Raw genomic sequence first — 24,294 nt, forward strand, 5'->3', positions numbered from 1 at the left:
TGGGAGGCCGGGAGGCCAATGGGGACCGAGAGCTGCCCAACATGGGTCTAGTTTCTCCCCCGGTCTTACTCAGGTGTTTTGGCAGAGAAGACCTTTTCTTAGCCTTCTCGGAGTGCCCCGTGGACAGGGAGCGGTGACAGGTGGTGGAGGGTACCGAAGGGTCGCCATGCACTGATGCCGTGCTGCTCAGCAACAACTAGGAGCAGTGCAATGGTTCTGGGTTCAATGGTTCTGGGTTCAAGGCCAACTCCATCAAAATGGCTCGGGGCTGAATGTCCCGCTTCTTCTTGGTCCGAGGCTTGAAGGATCTGCAAATCTTCCAGTAATCGCTGAGATGGGTCTCCCCAGACAGCACAAACAGTCCGCATGCGAATCACTCACTGGCATCAGTTGCTTCCAAGTGTCGCAAGACTTAAAGCCCAGGGCATTGGCATGCCCCGACCTGGGCACACTGAACTAACTCTAAAATAACTAAAAACTAGTTCGACTACAGGTATTACTAGCTATAAACTAATGAAATCCAAGAAGGAAGCTACAGCAAAGCTGGAGCAAAGCAGTTCTGACACACCTTCACTGGCGGCAACAAGGAACTGAGGGTGGGGAGACCGCACAGCGCCTGTGATACCCGGCCATGGTGGCACCACTGCAGGGGCCGCTAGGGGTGCTCCCCTACGGGTACTGCTCGGGAAAAACTTCTGGCACCGGTGCACGTGGCAAGCACGCACACCTATTGTGGAATACACATGAGCAATCGCTCAGAGAAGAAACTCCCTCATCCAGAAACAACCATACATAAGTTTGTGATAAGAACCAGCAGATTACAAAAAGAGGTAATTGATAAAAAAATTACCCGGTTTGTTTATGCAACAAACTCTCCTTGCCATATGATTGAGAAACGACACTTCATTAACATGGTTGTGTCATTAAGACCAGGATACAATCCACCCAACAGAGCAGATGTCACAGGCAAATTGGTGGATAAAGTGTATGAAAGAGAAATTGAGCAGTGTGCAAAAGGTCTAGAAGGTAAAATTGTTAACATGAGTCTTGATGGGTGGAGCAATGTCCACAATGATCCTGTTGTACGTACTTGTGTGACAAGAGAAGAAGTAAATGTCTTCCTTACAGAAACAATTGATACTTCAGGAAATGCACACACAGCAGAGTACTTACAAGAAGTAGCAGAAAAAGCTTTGAAAAAAAATTCAAATGTCTAGTACGCAGCTTGCTCAGAGACAATACTGCAAATGTATCCAAGATGAGAAGAAATGATTTAGAAGAGAGTGAAGGGAGTCCCAAGCTAATAACATACAGTTGCAGTGCTCATTTCATGCACCTCCTAGCCAAAGACTTCAGTGTTTCAGAAATAAAGGCTCATGATGTTGAAATTGCAAAATTTCTTGTCATCTAGTCCAACCCCCTGCTCAAAGCAGGACCAATCTCCGACTAAATCATCCCAGCCAGGGCTTTGTCAAGCCTGACCTTAAAAACCTCTAAGGAAAGAGATTCCACCACTTCCCTAGGTAACCCATTCCAGTGCTTCACCACCCTACTAGTGAAAAAGCTTTTCCTAATATCCAACTGAAGTGAGTTGGAGTGGCCTCCCTCCTCCACGGCGAGCAAGGATCTGCTACACTCCCATTCGAGGGCGATGCCTACGTCGCCCCACCCCCCTCACCGGAAATACAGGGGTGGGGCCGGAGAAGGACGGGGTGACCCTGCACCTGCTGTGCCCAAGCTCCGGACACTGACAAGGACTGGCCCGGAGTGCCCGCCGTTGTGTACCCCGAGGAGCTAGATGAGGCCTGGAGGCCAGAGGTACCAACCCCTGGGGAGGCAGGAAGTAGCCCAGAGGCAGCCACTGACTGAGTCGGCCACAGACTAAGCCACAGACTGCTAGGGCCCTGGGCTGGGATGTGGTGGAGTAGGGTGGGCCCTCATCACCCTGCCCACACCCCGGGAAGCCAACTCTTGCCTGGTACTGGGAAGGTCCTGCTGTGGAAGAAGGCGCCTCCCTCCCCAGGCACCCAGCTAAGACTATATTGTTTGCTGTCTGCCTGAGCCCTGCCCAGGCTAAAGTCAGCCCTGAGGCTGTTTGGTTACAGACTGCCTGAGCCTCCTCAAGCCCAGGCCCCAGCCCACTGATAGACTTGGCTTAAGCGACGACAGATTGAGTCGCCCAGATCAGGCTAACGCCTGATGGGGACTGTGTGTCGCCCAGCTCCACTGGGGGCCCTAGATTGTCCTGCGGACTCTGGTTCTGGCCAGACAGGACCGGATGGAGTGAGCGAGGGTCCCCTACACCAACCTAAACCTCCCCCACTGAAACTTGAGACCATTACTCATTGTTCTGTCATATACTACCACTGAGAACAGTCTAGATCCATCCTCTTTGGAATCCCCTTTCAGGTACTTGAGAACAGCTATCAAATCCCCGCTCATTCTTCTCTTCTGCAGACTAAATAATCACAGTTCCCTCAGCCTCTCCTCAGAAGTCATGTGCTCCAGCCGCCTAATCATATTTGTTGCCCTCGGCTGGACTCTTTCCAATTTTTCCACATCCTTCTTGTAGTGTGGGGACTGGACACAGTACTCCAGATGAGGCCTCACCAATGCCGAATAGAGGGGAATGATCATGTCCCTTGATCTGCTGGCAATGCTCCTACTTATACAGACCAAAATGCCGTTAACCTTCTTGGCAACAAGGGCACACTGTTGACTCATATCCAGCTTCTCATCCACCGTAACCCTTGGTCCTTTTCTGCGGAACTGCTGCTTAGCCACTCAGTCCCTAGACTGTAGCAGTGCATGGGATTCTTCCATCCTAAGTGCAGGACTCTGCACTTGTCCTTCTTGAACCTCATCAGATTTCTTTTGGCCTACTCCTCTAATTTGTCTAGGTCCCTCTATATCCTATCCCTACCCTCCAGCGTATCTACCATTCCTCCCAGTTTAGTGTCATCTGCAAACTTGCTGAGGGTGCAATCCACACCATCCTCCAGATCATTAATGAAGATATTGAACAAAACTGGCCCCAGGACCAACCCTTGGGGCACTCTGTTTGACACCAGCTGCCAACTAAACATCGAGCCATTGATCACTACCCGTTGAGCCTGATGATCTAGCCAGCTTTCTATCCACCTTATAGTCCATTCATTCAGCCCATACGTCTTTAACTTGCTGGCAAGAATACTGTGGGAGACCCTATCAAAAGCTTTGCTAAAGTCAAGGAATAACAGACCCACTGCTTTCCCCTCATCCACAGAGCCAGTTATCTCATCATAGAAGGCAATTAGGTTAGTCAGGCATGACTTGCCCTTGGTGAATCCATGCTGACTGTTCCTGATCACTTTCCTCTCCTCTAAGTGCTTCAAAATGGATTCCTTGAGGACCTGCTCCATGATTTTTCCAGGGACCGAGGTGAAGCTGACTGGCCTGTAGCTCCCCAGATCCTCCTCCTTTTCCTTTTTAAAGATGAGCACTACATTAGCCTTTTTCCAGTCATCTGGGACCTCCCCCGATCACCATGACTTTTCAAAGATAATGGCCAATGGCTTTGCAATCACATCTGCCAACTCCTTTAGCACCCTCGGATGCAGCACATCCGGCCCCATGGACTTGTGCTCATGCAGCTTATCTAAATTGTCCTGAACCACTTCTTTCTCCACAGAGGGCTGGTCACCTTCTCCCCATGCTGTGCTGCCCAGTGCAGTAGTCTGGGAGCTGACCTTGTTCCTGAAAACAGAGGCAAAAAAAGCATCCAATACTTCAGCTTTTTCCACATCCTGTCTCACTAGGTTGCCTCCCTCATTCAGTAAGGAGCCCACACTTTCCTTGACTTTCTTCTTGTTGCTAACATACCTGAAGAAACCCTTCTTGTTACTCTTAACATCTCTTGCTAGCTGCAACTCCAGGTGTGATTTGGTCTTCCTGATTTCACTCCTGCATACCCGAGCAATATTCTTATACTCTTTCCTGGTCATTTGTCCAATCTTCCACTTCTTGTGTAAGCTTCTTTTTTGTGTTTAAGATCAGCAAGGATTTCACTGTTAAGCCAAGCTGGTCACCTGCCATATTTACTATTCTTTCTACACATCGGGATGACTTGTTCCTGCAACCTCAATAAGGATTCTTTAAAATACAGCCAACTCTCCTCGACTCCTTTCCCCCTCACGTTATTCTCCCAGGGGATCCTGTCCATCAGTTCCCTGAGGGAGTCAAAGTCTGCTTTTCTGAAGTCCAGGGTCTGTATTCTGCTGCTCTCCTTTCTTCCTTGTGTCAGGATCCTGAACTCAACCATCTCATGGTCACTGCCTCGCAGGTTCCCATCCACTTTTGCTTCCCCTACTAATTCTTCCCTGTTTGCGAGCAGCAGGTCAAGAAGAGCTCTGCCCCTCATTCGTTTCTCCAGGAAATTGTCCCCTACACTTTCCAAAAACTTCCTGGATTGCCTGTGCACTGCTGTATTACTCTCCCAGCAGATATCAGGGTGATTGAAGTCTCCCATGAGAACCAGGGCCTGCGATCTAGTAACTTCTGCGAGTTGCCGGAAGAAAGCCTCGTCCACCTCATCCCCCTGGTCTGGTGTTCTACTGCAGACTCTCATCACGACATCATGTTGTTGCTCATACTTCTAAACTTAATCCAGAGACTCTCATGTTTTTCTGCAGTTTCATACTGGAGCTCTGACCAGTTATACTGCTCTCTTACATACAATGCAATTCTTCCACCTTTTGTTCAACTTCCATAACAACCACTTTGCAGCAGCTGCTCTGAAAAAAGTGGAAGGAACCAAGTTAACTCTCCCACAAGACGTGTGATGGAACTCAGTAGTGGACTGTTTTGGACACTATATCAAGAACTGGCCTAACCTAATGACAGTTTGTGAACAAAATCGTGAAAAAATAGCTGGCACTTTCACAGCCAAAGTTCTCAACACTGGGCTTGACAAAATGTTGAACACATGCTTAGTATCCTGAAGCCTATTTCTGTAGCTTTGAACAAAATGCAGGGAAATAGCTGTTTTATTGTTAAAAGAAAAGGAGTACTTGTGGCACCTTAGAGACTAACAAATTTATTTGAGTATAAGCTTTTGTGAGCTACAGCTCACTTCATCGGATGCATTCAGTGGAAAATACAGTGGGGAGATTGATGACGCTGTTGAAATTTGGAAGGAACTGAGTGAGATCTTAAAAAGAGAAATATGCAATGACAGAGTTAAATTACAAGATTAAAAAAACGAATGTGACAAGCACTATCTCCAGCTCATTTTCTTGCAAATATTCTAAGTACTCGGCACCAGGGTCAAACCTTAACTGCTGAAGAAGAAGAGTTCGCTATGACATGGACATCCAGCAATCATCCCCTCCATAATGCCAACTACAATAAACTTCAGAGCTAAGGGTGAACCATTCAAGAAATATATGTTTGCTGATGATGTTTTAAAGAAAGTCACACAAGTGAACTGGTGGAAGTCACTTAAGCACTCGGATTCAGAGACTGTTGAAGTGATAATCTCACTTTTAAGAGCAATACGCTTCTTCTGCTGGTGTAGAAAGAATATTTTCTTCCTTTGGAATGATTCATTCCAAATTGAGAAATCGTTTGGGAACTGAAAAAGCAGGAAAGCTTGTTTTTCTTTTCCAGATTATGAACAAACAGGAAAATGACGGTGAAGATGACTGAGCTAGCTGCAGAAGCCAATATTTTAAGTTTTGTCATGTTGACCTGGCTGACATAGTCGATTTAATTTTTGTTTTTTTAAATAAAATATTTCCTTTAACTATTTTAGTTTAAAACAATTTAAACCAAACCAAACCTGATTTTACAAAACTTGAATGTTTAACTAAATTCAAAAATTCATATGCTTGTTTTGTTAAAATATTATATGTTTGTTGTTGAAAAAAAAATCCAGAATACATAACATTGTTGTTTTGGTTAAATAAAACAATTTAAATGTCTGTCTGGTGATGTTCTCCTCCTAATACGGCATGGCAAGAAAATCCTCCAAATATTAACGATTAACCTGTTGAATTGGAGATAGTTCACCTCCCAGTGACTTCATAAATATCTGCTTCAATTACTTTTGGTAAATGAAGTAACCAAACAATCATTCCTTTTCTGATATAGCTGTAAAACTAATCTGAAAAGTTTTCAAAATAAATCACTTTTAAAATGTATACAGTATACCTTCTAAAAATGAAACCTACGTCTATCTCTGAGTTGTAAAGAATATGTATTAAGGTCTTAACAATGAACAAGAATGAACTTTTATGTAAAAATCCATGGTTAAATCGAGTCTTCCTGACTAGTGATTTAAATCAAATCCACTCTGATTTTTTTCATTTTTTCTTCATTGCTCCAATATAGGGGTGAATTAAGGTTGTTTCAGTGCCTTTACTGATAATAATAAGATACAGTTTAGCTACATAATTTCTTCAAATATAGCCTAAGCACAAATTTCAATAAGCCTAAGCGTTATGGAAAATCTGAAGTGTCGGCATTATTCCACCAAGATAATTCAGGACAAAAAACAGAGAAGTGCAAAATTTCTTAAAGATGTCTGTTTTAAAAATGATTTTAATTCAGACTAACACATCTACTTGTGAATTCTCAGAAAATTCATTCCATACTCAAAAAATAAGTTAAATAAGTTTAGTGAAGATATGCTTTATTGTGCATATGTTACAAAGGTTGAACCCTTGATTTACAAGCAAAACTCAATTCAATCTCAATGAAAACCCAATTAATTAGAGAGGCTACCAGTGCCTCTATAATTCAATTCCTCTCCAGGTTAAAAAAAGTTTCAGTTTGAAATATCACACATTCAGATATATTATTACATTTCTGAGTGGTCTTTGACTTTATTTGACAAGTGAAATAGAAAAGAAACATAAATAAGAGGGACTAAGAGAACTATCTTGACTTTAGCAAAGCTTTTGATACGGTCTCCCATAGTATTCTTGCCAGCAAGTTAAAGAAGTACGGGCTGAATGAATGGACTATAAGGTGGATAGAAAGCTGGCTAGATCATCAGGCTCAACGGGTAGTGATCAATGGCTCGATGTCTAGTTGGCAGCTGGTATCAAACAGAGTGCCCCAAGGGTCGGTCCTGCAGCCGGTTTTCTTCAACATCTTCATTAATGATCTGGATGATGGGATGAATTGCACCCTCAGCAAGTTCGCAGATGACTTCTCTACTTCTCTATACTGATATCCAGAAATCACATATTTTTGATATAGGCAAATTCTGCATAATATTGCACATTATTAGATTAGGGCACTATGACTTTTCTATTAACGTTTATGTTCCTTGCTTACATCTCACTCATATTTTTAAATAGAAATCTACAAGCAGTTTGATTTCGATACATTGAATTAAGTGTGTATGAATACAGTTTCTTGCAGTGTCTTCATTACACCGAATTCTTGGATCATATTTTGTATCTAATTCCTTGTGCAGCATGCTAAAAATATATCTCAAAACAATCTTCATATACTTTTTTAAGGAATTGTACGGTATATGGTATAGGTTAAAATGAACTATGAAGTTAGTCTACAAGAAACAGCTTACACTGTCTGTCATCTAGGACTACTTATTTTTTGACTCAAGATACGAATCTATTTGTATTTTCACAATTTTAAATGCAACCCAATATATAGTATAGAGTCCCAAATGTGACTGACAGTTTAATAATTTAAAGAAGTCTAAGATTTTCAATATACTCCTATGCCTAGAGGAAATGTATTTATAAATTAAATTCAAATACAGTGCAAAACGTTAAATGTTCAGAGCCTTCACTGTGGTTCTAATTGTATGCTTCAACTAAAGACTAGAGAGAATTGTACTAAATTATAACGAACATACTGGTGTTCACTGTTTAGGCTATCTATTAACTGCCAATCAAACTAATAACAGTAATTTTTTCACTAATTTTCTTGGTGCAGCTGTTTATAGAATATCCTGGGCGGGCTCATTTCAATAGACACATAATAATACAGACATCAGAAAATGAGAGCCACATCTTTTGTTCTATAGTCCTCATAAAGACTAAAATGTAGTGGGGGAGGGGGTTTCTGAATGAATCAGCCAGATAGTTCAAAAAGAAAAGGAGTACTTTTGGAACCTTAGAGACTAACCAATTTATTTGAGCATAAGCTTTCGTGAGCTACAGCTCACTTCATTGGATGCAATCAGTTGCATCACCTGTTGGGTGATGGCGTACTGCGACATGAAGGTGTGGATGGAAGACCACGTTGCTGCCTTGCATATGTCCTGTATAGGGACCTGCGCAAGGAATGCTGTGGACGAAGCCTGTGCTCTTGTGGAGTGTGCTGTCAGCGGATGGGCTGGAATCTTAACTAGGTCACAGAATGTTCTGATGCAGGACGTGATCCACGATGAAATGCGCTGGGACGAGATGGGAAGCCCCTTCATTCTCTCAGCGATTGCAATAAAGAGCTGTGGTGACCTATGAAACAGCTTTGTGCGCTCAATTTAGAATGCTACGGCTCGCCTGACATCCAGGGAATGGAGCATTCACTCTGTTACTGTCATGTGGCTTAGGGAAGCACACAGGTAAAAATATGTCCTGGTTCACATGAAACTGGGAGACCACCTTTGGTAGAAAAGCGGGGTGAGGGCATAGCTGCAACTTTTCTTTATAAAAGACCATATAGGGAGGCTTGGAAGTCAGGGCTCTGAGCTCAGAGATCCTTCTGGCCGAGGTTATGGCCACCAGAAAGGCCACCTTCCAGGAAAGGTAGGAGAGAAGGCAGGTCACCATAGGCTTGAAAGGGGGCCTCATGAGCGTGGACAGGACCAGGATGAGGTCCCACTGGGGAACAACTGTCGCACCTGGGGATAAAGCTTGTCCAAACCCTTGAGAAACTGGCCCTCCATGGGATTTCCGAAGACTGATCTACCTGCTGCCCCCAGGTGGAAGGCTGAAATGGCAGCCAGGTGTACTTTTATAGATGATACTGCCAACCCCTGCTGCTTGAGGTACGGTACATAGTCCAAAAAAGGAGAATTGACGCTTGCTGCGGAGGGCTGTCCATCTGCAGAGTCCAGATGGAAAACCGATTCCACTTTGCCAGGTACTTGGCACGAGTGGAGGGTTTCCTACTTCCCAGCAGAACTTCCCTGAGTCCTAACACGGAAGCTTGAGTGGGTTCAACCATGGAGTTTCCATGCCGTGAGGTGGGGAGACTCCAGGTTGGGGTGTTGTAGACAGCCATGGTCCTGTGTGATGAGGGTTGTGCACACGGAAGGGTTACTGGTCTGCCCACTGAGAGGTTCAACCGCATGGTGAACCAGTGCTGGCGGGGTCCACGCTGGTGCTATGAGGATCAAGAAAGCCCTGTCCCAGTGAGACCTTGAGGAGGACTTTGTGTATGAGAGCGGAAGGGTGGGAACGTACAGCAGGTGACTCGTCCATGAAAGGTGAAAGGCGTCCGCAATTGAGCCTGGGCTGTGGTTCAGAAATGAGCAGAACTGCTAGGACTTCCTGTTGCTCCCCATCGCGGCTGAAGCAGTCGGCTAGCTTGTTTTGCGTTCCCAGAAGATACGACACCTCTAGGTGTATCGAGTGGGCAATGCAAAAGTCTCATAGCACAAGGGCTTCCTGGCACAGGGGAGAGGAGCACCACCCTGTTTGTTTATATAGAACATCGCTGTGGTGTTGTCCATCAGCACCAACACATAAGCCCTGAGGTGGGCCTGGAATGCTTGGCATGCCAGACGAACCGCCCTCAGCTCCCTTACATTGTTGTGCAGCGATAGTTCTGTGTGGGACCATAGGCCTTGGGTTCTTATATTGCCCAGGTGCGCTCCCCAACCGAGCGCCGAGGCGTCCGTAACCAGCGATAGCATAGGTTGGGGTTTGGCAAAAGGTTCTCCCGCACAGACCACTTGTGGCTGCAGCCACCAGCGGAGAGACTCAAGAATGCGCAGGGGGGGAGGGTGATTAATCTGTCTAGTGGGTCCCTGCTGGGCCTGTGCCCCTGCGCCAACCACACCCTGAGAGGCTGAAGGCACAATCTGGCATGATGAACCACCTATGTGCAGGCCGCCATATGCCCCAACAGTTTCATGCAATTTCTGGCTGTCATTGTGGGGAATCGGTGAAGGTTCTTGATAATGTCCCTGAGTGCTTGGAAGTGCAGCTTGGGCAGGAGCGCCCTGGCTTGCGTGGAGTCCGAGAGAGTTCCTATGAATTCAATTCTTTGCATTGCGTCTAGTGTGGATTTGGGCACGTTCAACATGGAGCCCAGCCTGAGGAAGGTGGCCCGAGCCAGACACACATGCTCCAAAGCCTGTGCTTGCGACTTGGCAAGCCAGTCATCCAGGTACGGGAAAACTTGCACCTGATGTCTGTGGAGGAAGGCTGCCACGACCACCATACACTTTGTGAATACCCAGAGGGCTGCCGAAAGCAGAAACGGGAGTACCCTGAACTGGTAGTGGTGGCTGCTGACCACAAAGTGAAGAAATCGTCTCTGGGTCGGGATAATGGAGATATGAAAGTACGCATCTTTCAAGCCGAGTCCCCTGGATCCATAGAAGGAATGATGGAGGCCAGGGAGACCATGTGAAACTTCACTTTCCTTATGAATGTGTTGAGGTCTCGCAGATCCAGTATAGGCCAGAGCCTACCCTTGGCTTTGCGGATGAGGAAACAGCAGGAGTAGAACCCCTTGTCTCTGAACTACTGAGGAACCTTCTCTACTGCCCATATAGCGAGGAGCGATTGCACCTTCTGCAGAAGGAGTTGTTCCTGAGAAGGGTCCCTGAAGAGGGATGGGGAATGGGGGTGGGAGGAAACAGAATTGGATAGAATATCCCACAACCACTGTGCTGAGGACCCAGCAATCTGACATGATCTGGGACCAAGCACAGTCAAAGTGGGACAGTTGATTCACGAAGAGGGGATAAGGATACGGTGCTGGTCCTCTGTCCTCGGGCACATCTTCAAAAGTTTGGCTTCGGGCCAGGGGGCTTTTTCGAAGAACCCTGGCCTTGGCCTGAGGAGGACTACGACAGGCGCCTCCTATTATTCCTGCCCCGTCTCCTAGACAAGTCTCACTTTGGGGGCCCGGAATAGAAGCGGGACGGGGGCTGACGCCTAAATGGCTTTCTTTGGGGTGCAGAGGTGTGGATCCCCAAAGACTTTAGAGTCGCCCACAAGTCCTTAACACTGCGCAAGTGAGAGTCCGTATTTAGGGCAAAGAAGCCCGCGCAGTCAAAGGGCAGGTCCTGGATAGTGTTCTGGACCTCCGGTGGTATCCCCAACACTTACAGCCACACGCTGCGTCTCATTGTAATGGCAGTGTCCATAGTCCGAGCCGCTGAGTCTGCTGTGTCTAATACAGCCTGGAGGGAGGTTCTTGAGACCACCCTGCCCTCCTCTAAAAGCGCATTAAACTCCTTGCACGAGTCAGCTGGGAGCAACTCCTGAAACTTTGCTAATGTGCTCCAGGAATTGAAACCATAGCGGTTGAGTACCGCTTGCTGGTTGGCCACTCGAAGCTGGAGCCCACCGGTCAAGTAGACCTTTCGGCCGAAAAGGTCCAGCTTCTTAGCGTCTTGTGACTTTGGAGCGGGACCTAGCTACCCCTACCTCTACTTGTGATTTGCCGCATCGACCACTAGAGTCCCCAGTTGGGAGTGGATGAAAAGGTGTTCATACCCTTTCTGCAACACAAAATAACGTCTCTCCACCACTGCAGTGGTGGGTGGTACCGAGGCTGGAGTCTGCCAGAGCACCCTAGTAGTGTTCTGGATAGTTCTAATCAGGGGCAAGGCCAACCTAGATGGACCCTCCAGAGCAAGGATGTCCACCATCGGGTCTGACTCCTCCGTGACCTCCTCTGCCTGTAGGTTTAGGTTCAGGGCCATGCCTAAGAAGGTCCTGGTGTTCCCTGGTGTCCATCACTAGTATGGTGGTGCCCGCCACTGTCTCATCCAGCAAGGAGGAGGCCCATGGGACCGGGTCTTCCTGCCCTCCTGGCTCCCTAGACGCTGGGTCGGGTGCATTGGTCCCCCCCCTCCGTGACTGGAGGTGGCTCCAGTACAACTGGTGGTGCTGGTTCGGGTGCTGCGCCTGAGTGTGGACGCCCAGAATCCTTGTCCCGTGAGGGGTCCTCCAGAGCTCTGGGGGTGTGGCATGACATCGATATTGCTGAGGGGGGAGCACGAGGTGCAGATGCCACCAATGCGGCCCTGGAGCCCTGATGCTGAGCATGATAGGCCCAAGAAATCCAAAAGAGCCCCTGTACTGGGCCCTGCCACTGGGGTGGCCCAGATACCGCCGGTGCTGACAAGTCCAAGACTCTGCAGTGCTGGCACCGAGAGCGGTACTGGCTGTGTCGGGAGACAGAAGACTCAGCCTCTGACTCAGAAAAGTACTCTGAGCCCTACCACAGGGGGGCAGAGTGAGACAGTGCCGGGGAGCGGCGCTGTCACATCATAGGCTTGGCCCAAGAATGAACAGGGGGTGGTGCCGCTGTCAGTGCTGCTGACGGTGCCTGAACTTGGTCCAGTGTCTGCAGCAGTGCTGGAGCTCGCATCTGCGGGGCTGAGGACTGTGGCGTCATGGCAATAAGGTCCTGCGCTGCCTCGTAGTTATCTAGCATGGAACGGGGGTCGAGCTCTCCCTCCCAAGTCAGGGAGTCCACCAGCACCGGACTCAACGGACCTCCAGTCAGGGCCGGAGTCAATGGTGCCAGGTCTTGAGGGCCAGGCCGTGGGTGTTCCGCTGCGGGACGCACCCAGCTGGAATCCCCTTGCAGCTTCTTAACCGGGGGGGCCGACTCCATCAGGAGAAGCTTTAAATGAGTCTCGCTCTCTTTTAGTCCTGGGTCTAAAGCTCCTGAAAAGTGCGCACTTGTCTGTCTGTCTGATGACCTTCTCTTAGGCACTTAAGACAAGCAGCATGCGGATCACCTCTGGGCCTAGGGTTTACACTCCTCTTGCATACTTTAAACCCCTAGGGAAAACTGGTGGTGGGAGGGGGTGACAGGGGCAAAGTTAGCTTGACTATAAACTATTATACAACTACTGTTATTACAACTCAATTAAGCTATTTACAAATAAGAAAAGGGAACCAATAGGTAGCCACTTGCGAATGCAAGAGACTGAGCTGCTCCAACAACCTTCACTGGTGGTAAGAAGGAACTGAGCAGGCAGCAAGTCAGCAGGGTCCTATATACACTGCCATGAAGGCGTCACTCCATGGGCCTCCACAGCAAACCTGATGGGTACTGGTAGGGGAAAAACCTATTGGAATGCACATGAGCAATCACTTGAAGAACATAATCTTTTTGAAAGTCCTGACCTGCTCACAGCCCACAGCTCTCTGCTTCACCCTGCCTTTTCCCTAGTGCCTCAATTGTTGAGGCAAATATATTCCCGCACAAGATTACATCTATAAAAAGACACATTTAAAGCACAGTAAGGCACATACCACTGATACAGTAGTAATGGAGGATAAGACAGACAGGGAATTACACTGGTGTCTGCACCTGAAATAATACCAGTGCACCATGTAAACTGAAAGGCAGTGCTGAATTAGGGTTTGTCTTCAAAGAGAAGTTAGTGGTCAGCAAGCTAGAGTGTGAATTTACAGCACACTAGCTACTCTGCACTAACTCCCTATGTGGACATGTTTACTGTGCAGTAAAAGTGCCTTGGGGCATTTTAGCTAAGTATACTTATAAGCATACTAAGCTAAAGTACGGTTGGGCATTTGACCAGTCCAAAATAACTGCATAATAATTGACTAATCAAACATTGGTCAAATATGGCCAAATAATGACAAAAATGGTCAAATATTTTAAAGCGCTATTATTAGAACAACAGTAACAAAAAAAGGGTAAGATTTTATGGTCTTCACTAGGCTTAGCCTTAGATACATGCTTATGCCTAATTACAAAAATCAAGTTACTTAAATGTGTAAAAAATATAAAACACAATGAAATGAGGTTCTAAAAAATGAAAGAATCATGACTACCTTTTTTAGACATGTCAGCTTAGCATTTAAATGCAAACATTATTCAAGACTGAACAGTTACCAAAAAAAAAGAAAAATAATTTTTAAATTACTAGGTAGGCAGCAAGCAAACTCTTCATGCAACTTGCTTTTCATTAACTTCTTTTTCTTTATCAGCTTCAACTGCTTCATCTATATCTTTGTCATCCTCATCACTTATCAGTATCTCCTTCTTGCTCTTCATCTGATGAATACAGTAAACTCTTCATCTGCCATTTTCTTCTCCAATCTTAAATTGTGATGCGCAGTCACCAGATTCCCAGTAGTGGAGGTCTGCAGTCTACTTCTGATTTTTGAACGAATGATTCCGCAAACCAACCAATTTAGTTCTGCACAAGCAGTCGTACACAGAAGTGTTAAAAGAATTTCTACCACTTTGCAGCTAGAATGCAATGAGGACACAACCCTTTCCACCACGATGGAAGTGCAGAAGTATTTCAATTCAGCTGCTGCGATTGCACTCCATATTGTTTTATGTTTTATGACTGAATGAGCTGATTCTTGTTTTATAATTTCCTGCCTTGGTCAGAATTGTTTGTTCATTTGTATATCCTTTAAAATTTTCAACAGCCACTATGAAGTTACAGGCTGAATCAAACTTCTCATCAGAAATGTCTTGGCTCCTGAAGTGTGGTTCAAGAAGGTAAGCCCTGACTGGGATGATATAGTTGGGGATTTGTCCTGCTTTGAGCAGGGAGTTGGACTAGACGACCTCCTGAGGTCCCTTCCACCCCCGATATTCTATGATTCTATGAAGTAACAACAAGCAAAAAGAAAAGGAGTACTTGTGGCACCTTAGAGACTAACCAACTTATTTGAGCATAAGCTCTGATGCATCTGATGAAGTGAGCTGTAGCTCACAAAAGCTTATGCTCAAATAAATTGGTTAGTCTCTAAGGTGCCACAAGTACTCCTTTTCTTTTTGCGAATACAGACTAACACGGCTGCTACTCTGAAACTTGTCTATTATCTTCTTCTCTTCAGCTTTTGCAAGTGGACAGTGTTCATTATTCTCACAAATATGTCTCTTACAAGTGTTGTTGTAGCCATATTGGTCCCAGGATGTGAGAGACCAAGGTAGGTGAGCACATATCTTTTATTGGATCAACTTCTGCTGGTGGAAGAGATAAGACAAGCTTTTGAGCTACACAAAGTCTCTTCCACTGATCCAATGAAGGATATTATTTCTCCCAAATAAGTTTTAACACCAAGAACAAGTTCCTGAACATCAGACAATACAGAACTATCATTTTCCAATTCGGAATGGACTGAGCTACAAGTTCAGGCAGTGAAATTAATTTTTGCGTTTCAGATCCAAAAAGGCATTGTCTTCAAGAATATCAGTGAGGATTTTTCAGAGGCAGCACCTAGCCACCATTTCTTCAAGCTGACTGACTAGCTTTCTTGCTTATTTGAAGATCTTTGAGACATTTAATAGAAGATGCCCATTGAGTACAACAAGCCTTACTCAGTGCGGATGAAATTGAGTGCTGTATTAACTGACACTGAAAAAGGCTGTTGACACTTCTTTGTTTTTTAAAAAATTGACAATGCTTTTCATTTTCGAGGCATGATGAGAAAGTTGTCAGATCTTCAATTTCACCAGTGAAAACCTGCATTGTATGGGCAGCTCATTCATAACACAGAACATTTATCAATGAAGACCAAGCAGAGCTTCCATATTAGCCACTTCGTCAGCCACAAATGAAATAACCTTCCGTTGACCCAAGTCCATTATATTTTTTTAACTGGTCAGCTATACGTTGGGCTGTATAATGATGCTCAGTTATGCAATGGAACAAGTAAAACTCTGGTTGTGGAGCTGTTATCATGAAGTTGATGACAGTCTCATTGCTCCATCCATCAGACACTAGAGACATGAGGGGTTTGTGCAATAAGAACACCAGCTCTCTTTTTTCACATCATCCACTTCAGCATTCAGAAGACTTCCTGCAAGCTGTTTCCTACTTAGTATTTTGTAAATTGGACAAAACTTATGAAAAAATTATAGCATATAAGGATTACTGACTATATTAAGTGTACTACTGGCATAAATACCTCTAGCAAATCTACAATTAAGTTCATTTTTCTGGTAACAGGACACTCTATCCAAAAACCTCTTAATACCACTTTCAAAAACATCTGAAGACTTTTCAGAAGTAGGAGTTTTAAATGCTGAACCAGATGGAGTAGTAAAATTCTTATTAGAAGATCAAGAAATGGCATTTGCTTCACTTTCATTGTCATATCACTATCTTCATCAAAAGACTCCATGTGTTGTGATACTGCTGCCGAAGACAAAGTAGGAGAATGCAGACAAATTTTGATGCAGACCACTTTTCCCTTTCTTGTTGTTTGATCATAATAATCTATCTTTGACAGTAGTTGGACATATATCACAAGAATTCAACAAGTGTTTCTTCATTCTAAATACATGTGTTCTACTCAGAAAAAGATCTTCCACATAGTTTGAACAGTTTTTCCATGTTCCTATCTAGTAAAAAATGTCCATGCAAATGATTTTGGCTTTCTCCTACTCTGCATAATTTATTATGTCACTGGTGGGTGAGGTAGAATCTTTTATTGGACAAACTTCTGTTGGTGAGAGAGATAAGTTTTCAAGAGACACAGAGCTCTGTGAGCTGTAGCTCACGAAATCTTATGCTCAAATAAATTTGTTAGTCTAAGGTGCCACAAGTACTCCTTTTCTTTTTGTGAATACAGACTAACACGGCTGCTACTCTGAAACCTGTTCTTGTATTTCAGTCAACCAGTAGCCATTCAGTTCTATTTCTAACTGATCCTATTCCAGAAGAATCCAGTAAATCAAAATGCTTTTGGGCATGCTGCCCTCTCCTCCCCAGGACGCTTACAGACTCCCAGATCACATAAAGGGGAGCAGTTGGCCACTCCTTCCTGCAGCAAAAACAATCAACTCATAAGCAGCAAAAGAAGCAGAAACAGAGCAGGGAGAGAAGGACTTCTATAGAGATGTGATGTCACAACACTGTCAATCGCACAGAACTTTTTATATGATCAGTAAGGTTTTGGCTGAGGATAAACAGGAGGGGTCGAATAACAGGTGGTCATTATTTGACTGGCTTACCAAGCCTAAGGTAAAGTACACAAGAATGTGTAAGAATGTACACATAGGGAGTTAGTGGGGTTACACCTACTGTGCTGTAAATTCACACCCTAGCTTTCTGTGCACTAACTTCTCATATAGACAGGCCTTTACATTATCTGAAGATTGTGAATGTGAAATGGCTCAATTACACCAACCAGGCACCACAGGTTTAACATAAGTCACTGAACTGCATGGCAACTCAGGATTGGTCAAGTATATCCCAAACCCGCAAGGAGTTCCCAAATATGCGAACCCTCAGAAAGTTGCATAGTATACTTTTATGAGCACTTCACACTCATTTTACATCATCACAATGACACAAACTAACCACAACATACTCAAAAGTTCAACTTATTGTTCTGTTGATATGTTCATAGCTAAAACATCAATGAATTCTCAATATACAGTAAGAGAAAGAGCACATATACTAAGACACATCTGAAACTACAGCTGTTATTACAATAAAATTCTCACACTCTAGATAATATATAATAGTAATAGCTCCAAAATATATTTAAAACTACTGTTTCATATTTAAAACTGGACAATTGGCCTAGAGAGTACAGTATTGTGTGAGGTCAGCAATACTGTAAGACCCAAGAACCCAATTCTCGCATTGAGATTCATTTCCAATCAATATGTACTTACAGCTCCTGCCTAAGTCTTCTTATTTTTGCTTTGGCATCTGCTAGCTCCACTGACAAGTGCTGTCTGCTTTCAGTGCGTTTAATGCCTGGAGATCCACAAGGTGATTGTGCTGCTGACGCATGAGGTAGAAAATGAAGACAGTCCCGTTCTTCAGAAAGCTCTACGATAGTCTAAGAAATAAAACACAACAAGCATATAAGCACTTCAGATGGCTGGTTATATGTCAAAAAGTAACAAATAACTTTTAAAGGTATAGTAAATCAAAGATTGAAATGATACAAGAACTAAACTAATATGGTCTTGTGGTAAAAAAACAAGTTGGAATCAGGAATACTAGATTCAATTCCTAGCTCTGCCACAGACCTCCTTTGTGACTTTTGGCAAGTCACATAAGATTTTCAAAAACAGAAGCTTAAATTTAGACTTCTAGTCTCATATTTAAGTACCAAGTAAGAGGCCTGATTCTCAAAAATGTTCACCACCCAACAGTTTCCATTGACTTTATTGAGAACAGCAAGGTTCTCAGCACTTTTGAAAATCAGCTTATTTATTTAGGAGCTATGACACAGGGCCAGAAAGGGTTAAGCAACTTGCAGGCTAAATGACCCAAATTCAACCTTTAAAGACATCTGAGAGAAGTATGTAAATACTAACTAGGGCTATTCCTTATAAATAGCTAACATAGCTATGTTAAATAGACTAGAGTTTTGAAATGCAAACCTGTATTGTTAGAGAATTAGAGGTAATATTAACTGTATGTGTTTTTATGTTGTTAGTTGTTAACCATGTAAACCACCACTGATGTAAACAAATAGTTCCTGTCTATTACTATAGCTATTGATTCAGAGATCAAAAGAGAATATTAACATTTAGATTAAACTTGGCTGTAATAGTGTAATTGTCTATATTTCTCTTTGAAGGTTGTAGTAAACTGTCTTTGACCTGCTTAATGGATAATTACCTTATGCTAATGAATGCAACCAGTTACCTGTGTATACATAGGAAATAGGTAATTCTACTTCAAAGCAACTATTCTTCACCCAATGGATCAACCTGATATTGGACATTGAACTGAACTTATGGACAAACTCTGAAAGAACTCTTTGAAACTTTAAAGCTCACCATCTCCACTATTAAACTGATAATTTATTCAATTCTGTATGTATAATGATCTTTTAACCACACTCTCTCTCTCTTTTCTTTTTTAATAAAGTTTAGTTTAGTTAATAAGAATGGCCTGTAAGCTATATTTGGGTAAGATCTTCCCTGATGCTCCCTGACTCAGATGAGAGAAGAGTAGAGAGTCAGGAAGGGACAAAACCATCAAGTCTTTAGCTACTATATAGGAGGTGTAGACAATACCAATATGGTACTGGATAGGATGGTACTGACTGTGAGCTGGGAGGCTTCATCAGTAATGACCCTGTTAGTGCTGGTCTTGCGAACAAAGTCATTGGGGATGATCTTGTTGACCAAAATTACCAGTACCAAGACCATTAGTACTCATGGAAACTGAACCTCTAGAGACGGTGCAGAAGATAACGGTACTGGGCCCTTTGAGGAACAATTAGACCATGGCAAGATGGGGTGTGAAACTAAACTGCAGTAGTCTGCCATAGTATAACAGTCTGTGTGCACCCTGTTGATGCATGTTAACAGTCCTCTTTGAAATGGGACTAGTTCATAGTGCATTAATGGACTGTTAACGTGTCAGCAGGGAGCATATGGACAGTGAGACTGCAGAAGGTTACCGCAGGGTAGATTCACACCCCAGTTTGCCATGGTCTAATTGTCTGTAAAAACAAACTTTATGTTGTTGAATGGGCACTAAGCACCAGTATGTCAAAGTGCACTACAAAACTTTTAGTGAGGTAGCAGGGTCCACATGGTGACTTAGACCAGTGGTTCTCAACCAGAGGTAAGGGTATCCTTAGGGGTACACAGAGGTCTTCCAGAGCGTACATCAACTCATCTAGATATATGCCTAGTTTTACAGCAGGCTACATAAAAAACACTAGCGAAGTCAGTATAAACTAAAATTTCATATAGACATGACTTGTTTATACTGCTCTATATATTATACACTGAAATATAAGTACAATATTTATATTCCAATTGATCTATTTTATAATTTTATGGTAAAAATGAGAAAGTACTCAATTTTTCAGTAATAGTGTGCTGTGACATTTTGAATTTTTATGTCTGATTTTGTAACCCAGTAGTTTTTAAGTGACGTTTAACTTGGGGCTACGCAAGACAAATCAGACTCCTGAAAGGGGTACAATAGTCTGGAAAGGTTGAGAGCCACTGATTTAGACTTGGTCTACACTACAAACATTGGTCGATGGAAACCACCTTATGTCAACCTGTATGCGTCTACACTACCAGGTCCCTCCTACCAACCTAACTCAACTGTTATGTCGACTTAATTACTCCACCTCTGCGAGAGACATAGCGCTTAATTTGATGATGTTGGTCGACAGAGAGGCAGTATAGACACAGCACTGTATAAATCGACTGTATTGGCCTCCAGCAGATGTGCCACAATGCTCCGCTGTGACCACTCTGGTGATGGTTTTCAACTCTGCTGCACAGCCACCGGGTACACAGGAAACAACCCCTCCCCTTTAAAACCCTTGGAATTTTTGAATTCCCATTTCCTGTTTGACAGTGTTTTCCCCAGGAATTGAAATTAGGGAGGTGTTCGAATTTACGGGCTTGGGGGCTCTCAGGGCCGATCAGAGGTGCAACCATGAGGGTGAAGGTGGGCTCTATGGCACCATAGTAAAAACTGAAAAATGTTTCATGACTATTAGATTTAACTCATGTTTTAAAATCATCACACAAATTAAAGTTGGCTACTCAAGCCTTCTATGAAGCACTACATCTACATCCTTCTCGGTTTCTTGTTATAATTTTGCACAACTCTGTTACTGAACTTCTTGAATGCAATGCTTTCATTTTTGGTGGCTTCTCGTATGTCCGATACTTACATTCCTTCAACTGATATGCTCATTAGTTCATTCACATGATCAGGCAGAAGGTGACTTCTTTCAGAACACAAAGTTCTGTTCAATGATGAAAAAGAACACTCAACTGTAGCTGTTGTGACTGGGAGTAGCAAGAGATACATTCCTACTTCTTTCATCCCAGGAAACATAGCACAAAGATCAGTTTGAGCCATTAGTGATGATAAAAAAGAAGTTGAAGTCAAATCTTCATTCATTCATTGTCTGAGACTCCAACCTGTGTTCAAATTCTCTATTCTGTCCTGAGCACACAGCAGCCCCATTCCTGGTAGTGTTTCACTCCGCTCAACTGTCGGTGTTTTATAGGACAGCAAAAGCTATGTAGAGGTTCAGTAGAATCCAGAAGTCGCTGTTGTAGGGTTTTAAGAATCAAAGTCTGTGTACTTTTTCAGCTGGCTTAACAAATACTTCTTGTCTTCTTCACTTAAGGATTCAATATAAATGCCTTCATTAGTCAACTTCTGGACTGAAGCCTTTGCTTCTTCCAGTACTTTTTCAATGGACAGCTCTCTGATTGATCCAAATGTAGCTTCTATTGCTGGACAAAGAGCTACTACTGTTGTAGCAGATGCCTGGATGGCATTGTTTAATGACCCAAGTGGTTTCAACAGTAGACTTACAAGAGAGAGAATGGCAATAGTCTTCTCTGAACATAGTAGCAAAACCCTAAGCCTCACTACTTAGATCCATCCCATCTTGGTAGATACTTTCCAAAGCCAGTAATAATGGCTGGAGTAATTTTAAGACAACAGCCAAGGATCAATCATGAGAAAACCAGAGGGTTTTCCCAGGTTGGACTAATTTGAACTTCAGTCCCAGTGTATCTTCCATATTTTCCTAGATATTCAGTCTTTTTTGGACTCTTGCTGAAAAAAGAATATAATGAAGACACCAAATTTATAGCTTTGTTAATGCCTTTTGAAGAGTCTGCAGTTTGTACTAGCACTAGTTGGAGTAGATGGCCTCTGCAGCGTGCATAGGAGAGATTAAGCTTACACTTTTCTCTGAGCAAAACTTGTACTCCACCATGTCTTTCAGAGAAGTTTGCAGCTCCATCAAATGCACAAGCAGCCATCCGTTTGGAGTCCAACTGACAAGCATTTAACTCCTCTAAGATGTGGGTTGCCACGGACGCAGCTGATGTGTCTTCTATAACTTGAACACCTAGAAATGCATCTACTGGCCTACCACTGACATCAAGATAAAGTACACAATGACTTAATACTTGATGCCCATTTGCATCGGTGCATTCATCAGCCACGTATGCAAATTTTTTGAATGTGGTGAGAGAGTTCTTCACTTTTTCAACTGTTGAGTCTTTCACTGTTGCACCACATGCTTGTAGCCAGTCAGTTGAGTTTCTTGCAGAAAGATAGTGAGCATTTGCTGGTCTTGTTCGGAACCAGTGTTCAACTTCAGGGTGAACAAGTGACAATGCACTTAACATTGGCCTCCAGTTTGTAATGTGTGGTATCTCTTGCTTAAATAGAAAGTAGGATGGCACAGCCATGTTTGTTCGCATGAACTGTGTTGTGTCTCCAGCATTCTTAACAGCTTCATTAACACTCACCGGTGTTGTCCTTGGTCAGTGGAGACTCAGCATTCAGAGGTGCTTTCACATGAGTTCACCTCCCAGCTGGGGGACAAGAAGGCACCTTGCTCGTTCCTCCAGCTGCTCACTGTTCGCTCTGGCCACTGTTGTTCATTGTGCCACCGTTCACTCCATCACTCTGTTGCCAATGGCCCTGCGCTGTCACCTGCCACTGTGACCTCTGCAAGTGGTCTCTTGAGGTTCCACCCAGCTCTCAGTGATTTCAGCTGATCTCTCAGTGGGGGAACCTCGCTGCTAGTACAGACTGGACCGTCTCTTCCACAGAAACACTGTCCCACAGCAGGTCTAAGCACTTAGACCTGATTATCAGTGATTTCAGCTGTAGTGGTCACTTAACAGAACAAAAGACTATCTATGGAGCCTAATCAGCTCTTTCTTTAAACAGTAGAGAGGGGCAGTCAAATAGTACTTGTGACTCAGGCAGACCATCAAGCAAAACACCTGTCCCCACCCTCTCATAAGAACATAAGAATGGCCATACCAAAGGTTCATCCAGCCCAGCATCCTGTCTACCGACAGTGGCCAATACCAGGTGCCCCAGAGGGAGTGAACCTAACAGGTAATGATCAAGTGATCTCTCTCCTGCCATCCATCTCCTCCCTCTGACAAACACAGACTAGGGACACCATTTCTTACCCATCCCAGCTAATAGCCATTAATGGACTTAACCTCCATGAATGTTTCCAGTTCTCTTTTAAACCCTGTTATAGTCCTAGCCTTCATAATCTCCTCAGGCAAGGAGTTCCCACAGGTTGACTGTGCGCTGAGTGAACAAGAATTTCCTTTTGTTTTAAACCTGCTGCCCATTAATTTCATTTGGTGGCCCCTAAGTTCTTATATTATGGGAACAAGTAAATAACTTTTCCTTATTCACTTTCTCCACACCACTCATGATTTTATATACCATGATCATATCCTCCCTTAGTCTCCTCTTTTCCAAGCTGAAAAGCCCTAGCCTCTTTAATCTCTCCTCATATGGGACCTGTTCCAAACCCCTAATCATTTTAGTTGCCCTTTTCTGAACCTTTTCTAATGCCAGTATATCTTTTTTGAGATGATGAGACTACAACTGTGCAGTATTCAAGATGTGGGTGCACCATGGATTTATATAAGGGCAATAAGATATTCTTCATCTTATTCTCTATCCTCTCTCTTGATGCCCTCAATCAGCACAGGCTAAGTACAGTTCCACTGCCCTTTACTCATACAATAAGAATAACAACATTTCATTACCCACCCCCGCCCCACATTCATAGATTCATAGATTCATAGATATTTAGGTCAGAAGGGACCATTATGATCATCTAGTCTGACCTCCTGCACAATGCAGGCCACAGAATTTCACCCACCACTCCTAAAAAAGACCTCACACCTATATCTGTGCTATTGAAGTCCTCAAATTGTAGTTTGAAGACCTCAAGGAGCAGAGAATCCTCCAGCAAGTGACCCGTGCCCCATGCTACAGAGGAAGGCGAAAAACCTCCAGGGCCTTCCAATCTGCCCTGGAGGAAAATTCCTTCCCGACCCCAAATATGGCGATCAGCTAAACCCTGAGCATATGGGCAAGATTCATCAGCCAGATACTACAGAAAATTCTTTCCCGGGTAACTTGGATCTTACCCCATCTAAAAACCCATCACAGGCCATTGGGCCTATTTACCATGAATATTTAATTACCAAAACCATGTTATCCCATCATACCATCTCCTCCATAAACTTATCGAGTTTAATCTTAAAGCAAGATAGATCTTTTGCCCCCACTACTTCCCTCGGAAGGCTATTCCAAAACTTCACTCCTCTGATGGTTAGAAACCTTCGTCTAATTTC

The 24,294-nt window shown here is 43.9% G+C and overlaps 1 protein-coding gene across 9 annotated transcripts in view; it reads right to left on the reverse strand.

The window, feature by feature from the left end:
• Nucleotides 1-24,294, reverse strand: part of CCDC88A (coiled-coil and HOOK domain protein 88A) — a 359,905-nt gene that overhangs the window by 176,872 nt on the left and 158,739 nt on the right. For all 9 annotated transcript variants that reach the window (XM_073339323.2, XM_073339320.2, XM_073339322.2 and 6 more), the window contains one exon: nucleotides 17,827-17,996. In XM_073339323.2, the coding sequence (XP_073195424.1) occupies nucleotides 17,827-17,996 (170 nt within the window). The remainder of the gene's footprint in view (nucleotides 1-17,826; nucleotides 17,997-24,294) is intronic.

The sequence above is a fragment of the Lepidochelys kempii genome, chromosome 3 (genome assembly GCF_965140285.1).
Source record: "Lepidochelys kempii isolate rLepKem1 chromosome 3, rLepKem1.hap1, whole genome shotgun sequence".
In the NCBI taxonomy this organism is placed as follows: Eukaryota; Metazoa; Chordata; order Testudines; family Cheloniidae; genus Lepidochelys; species Lepidochelys kempii.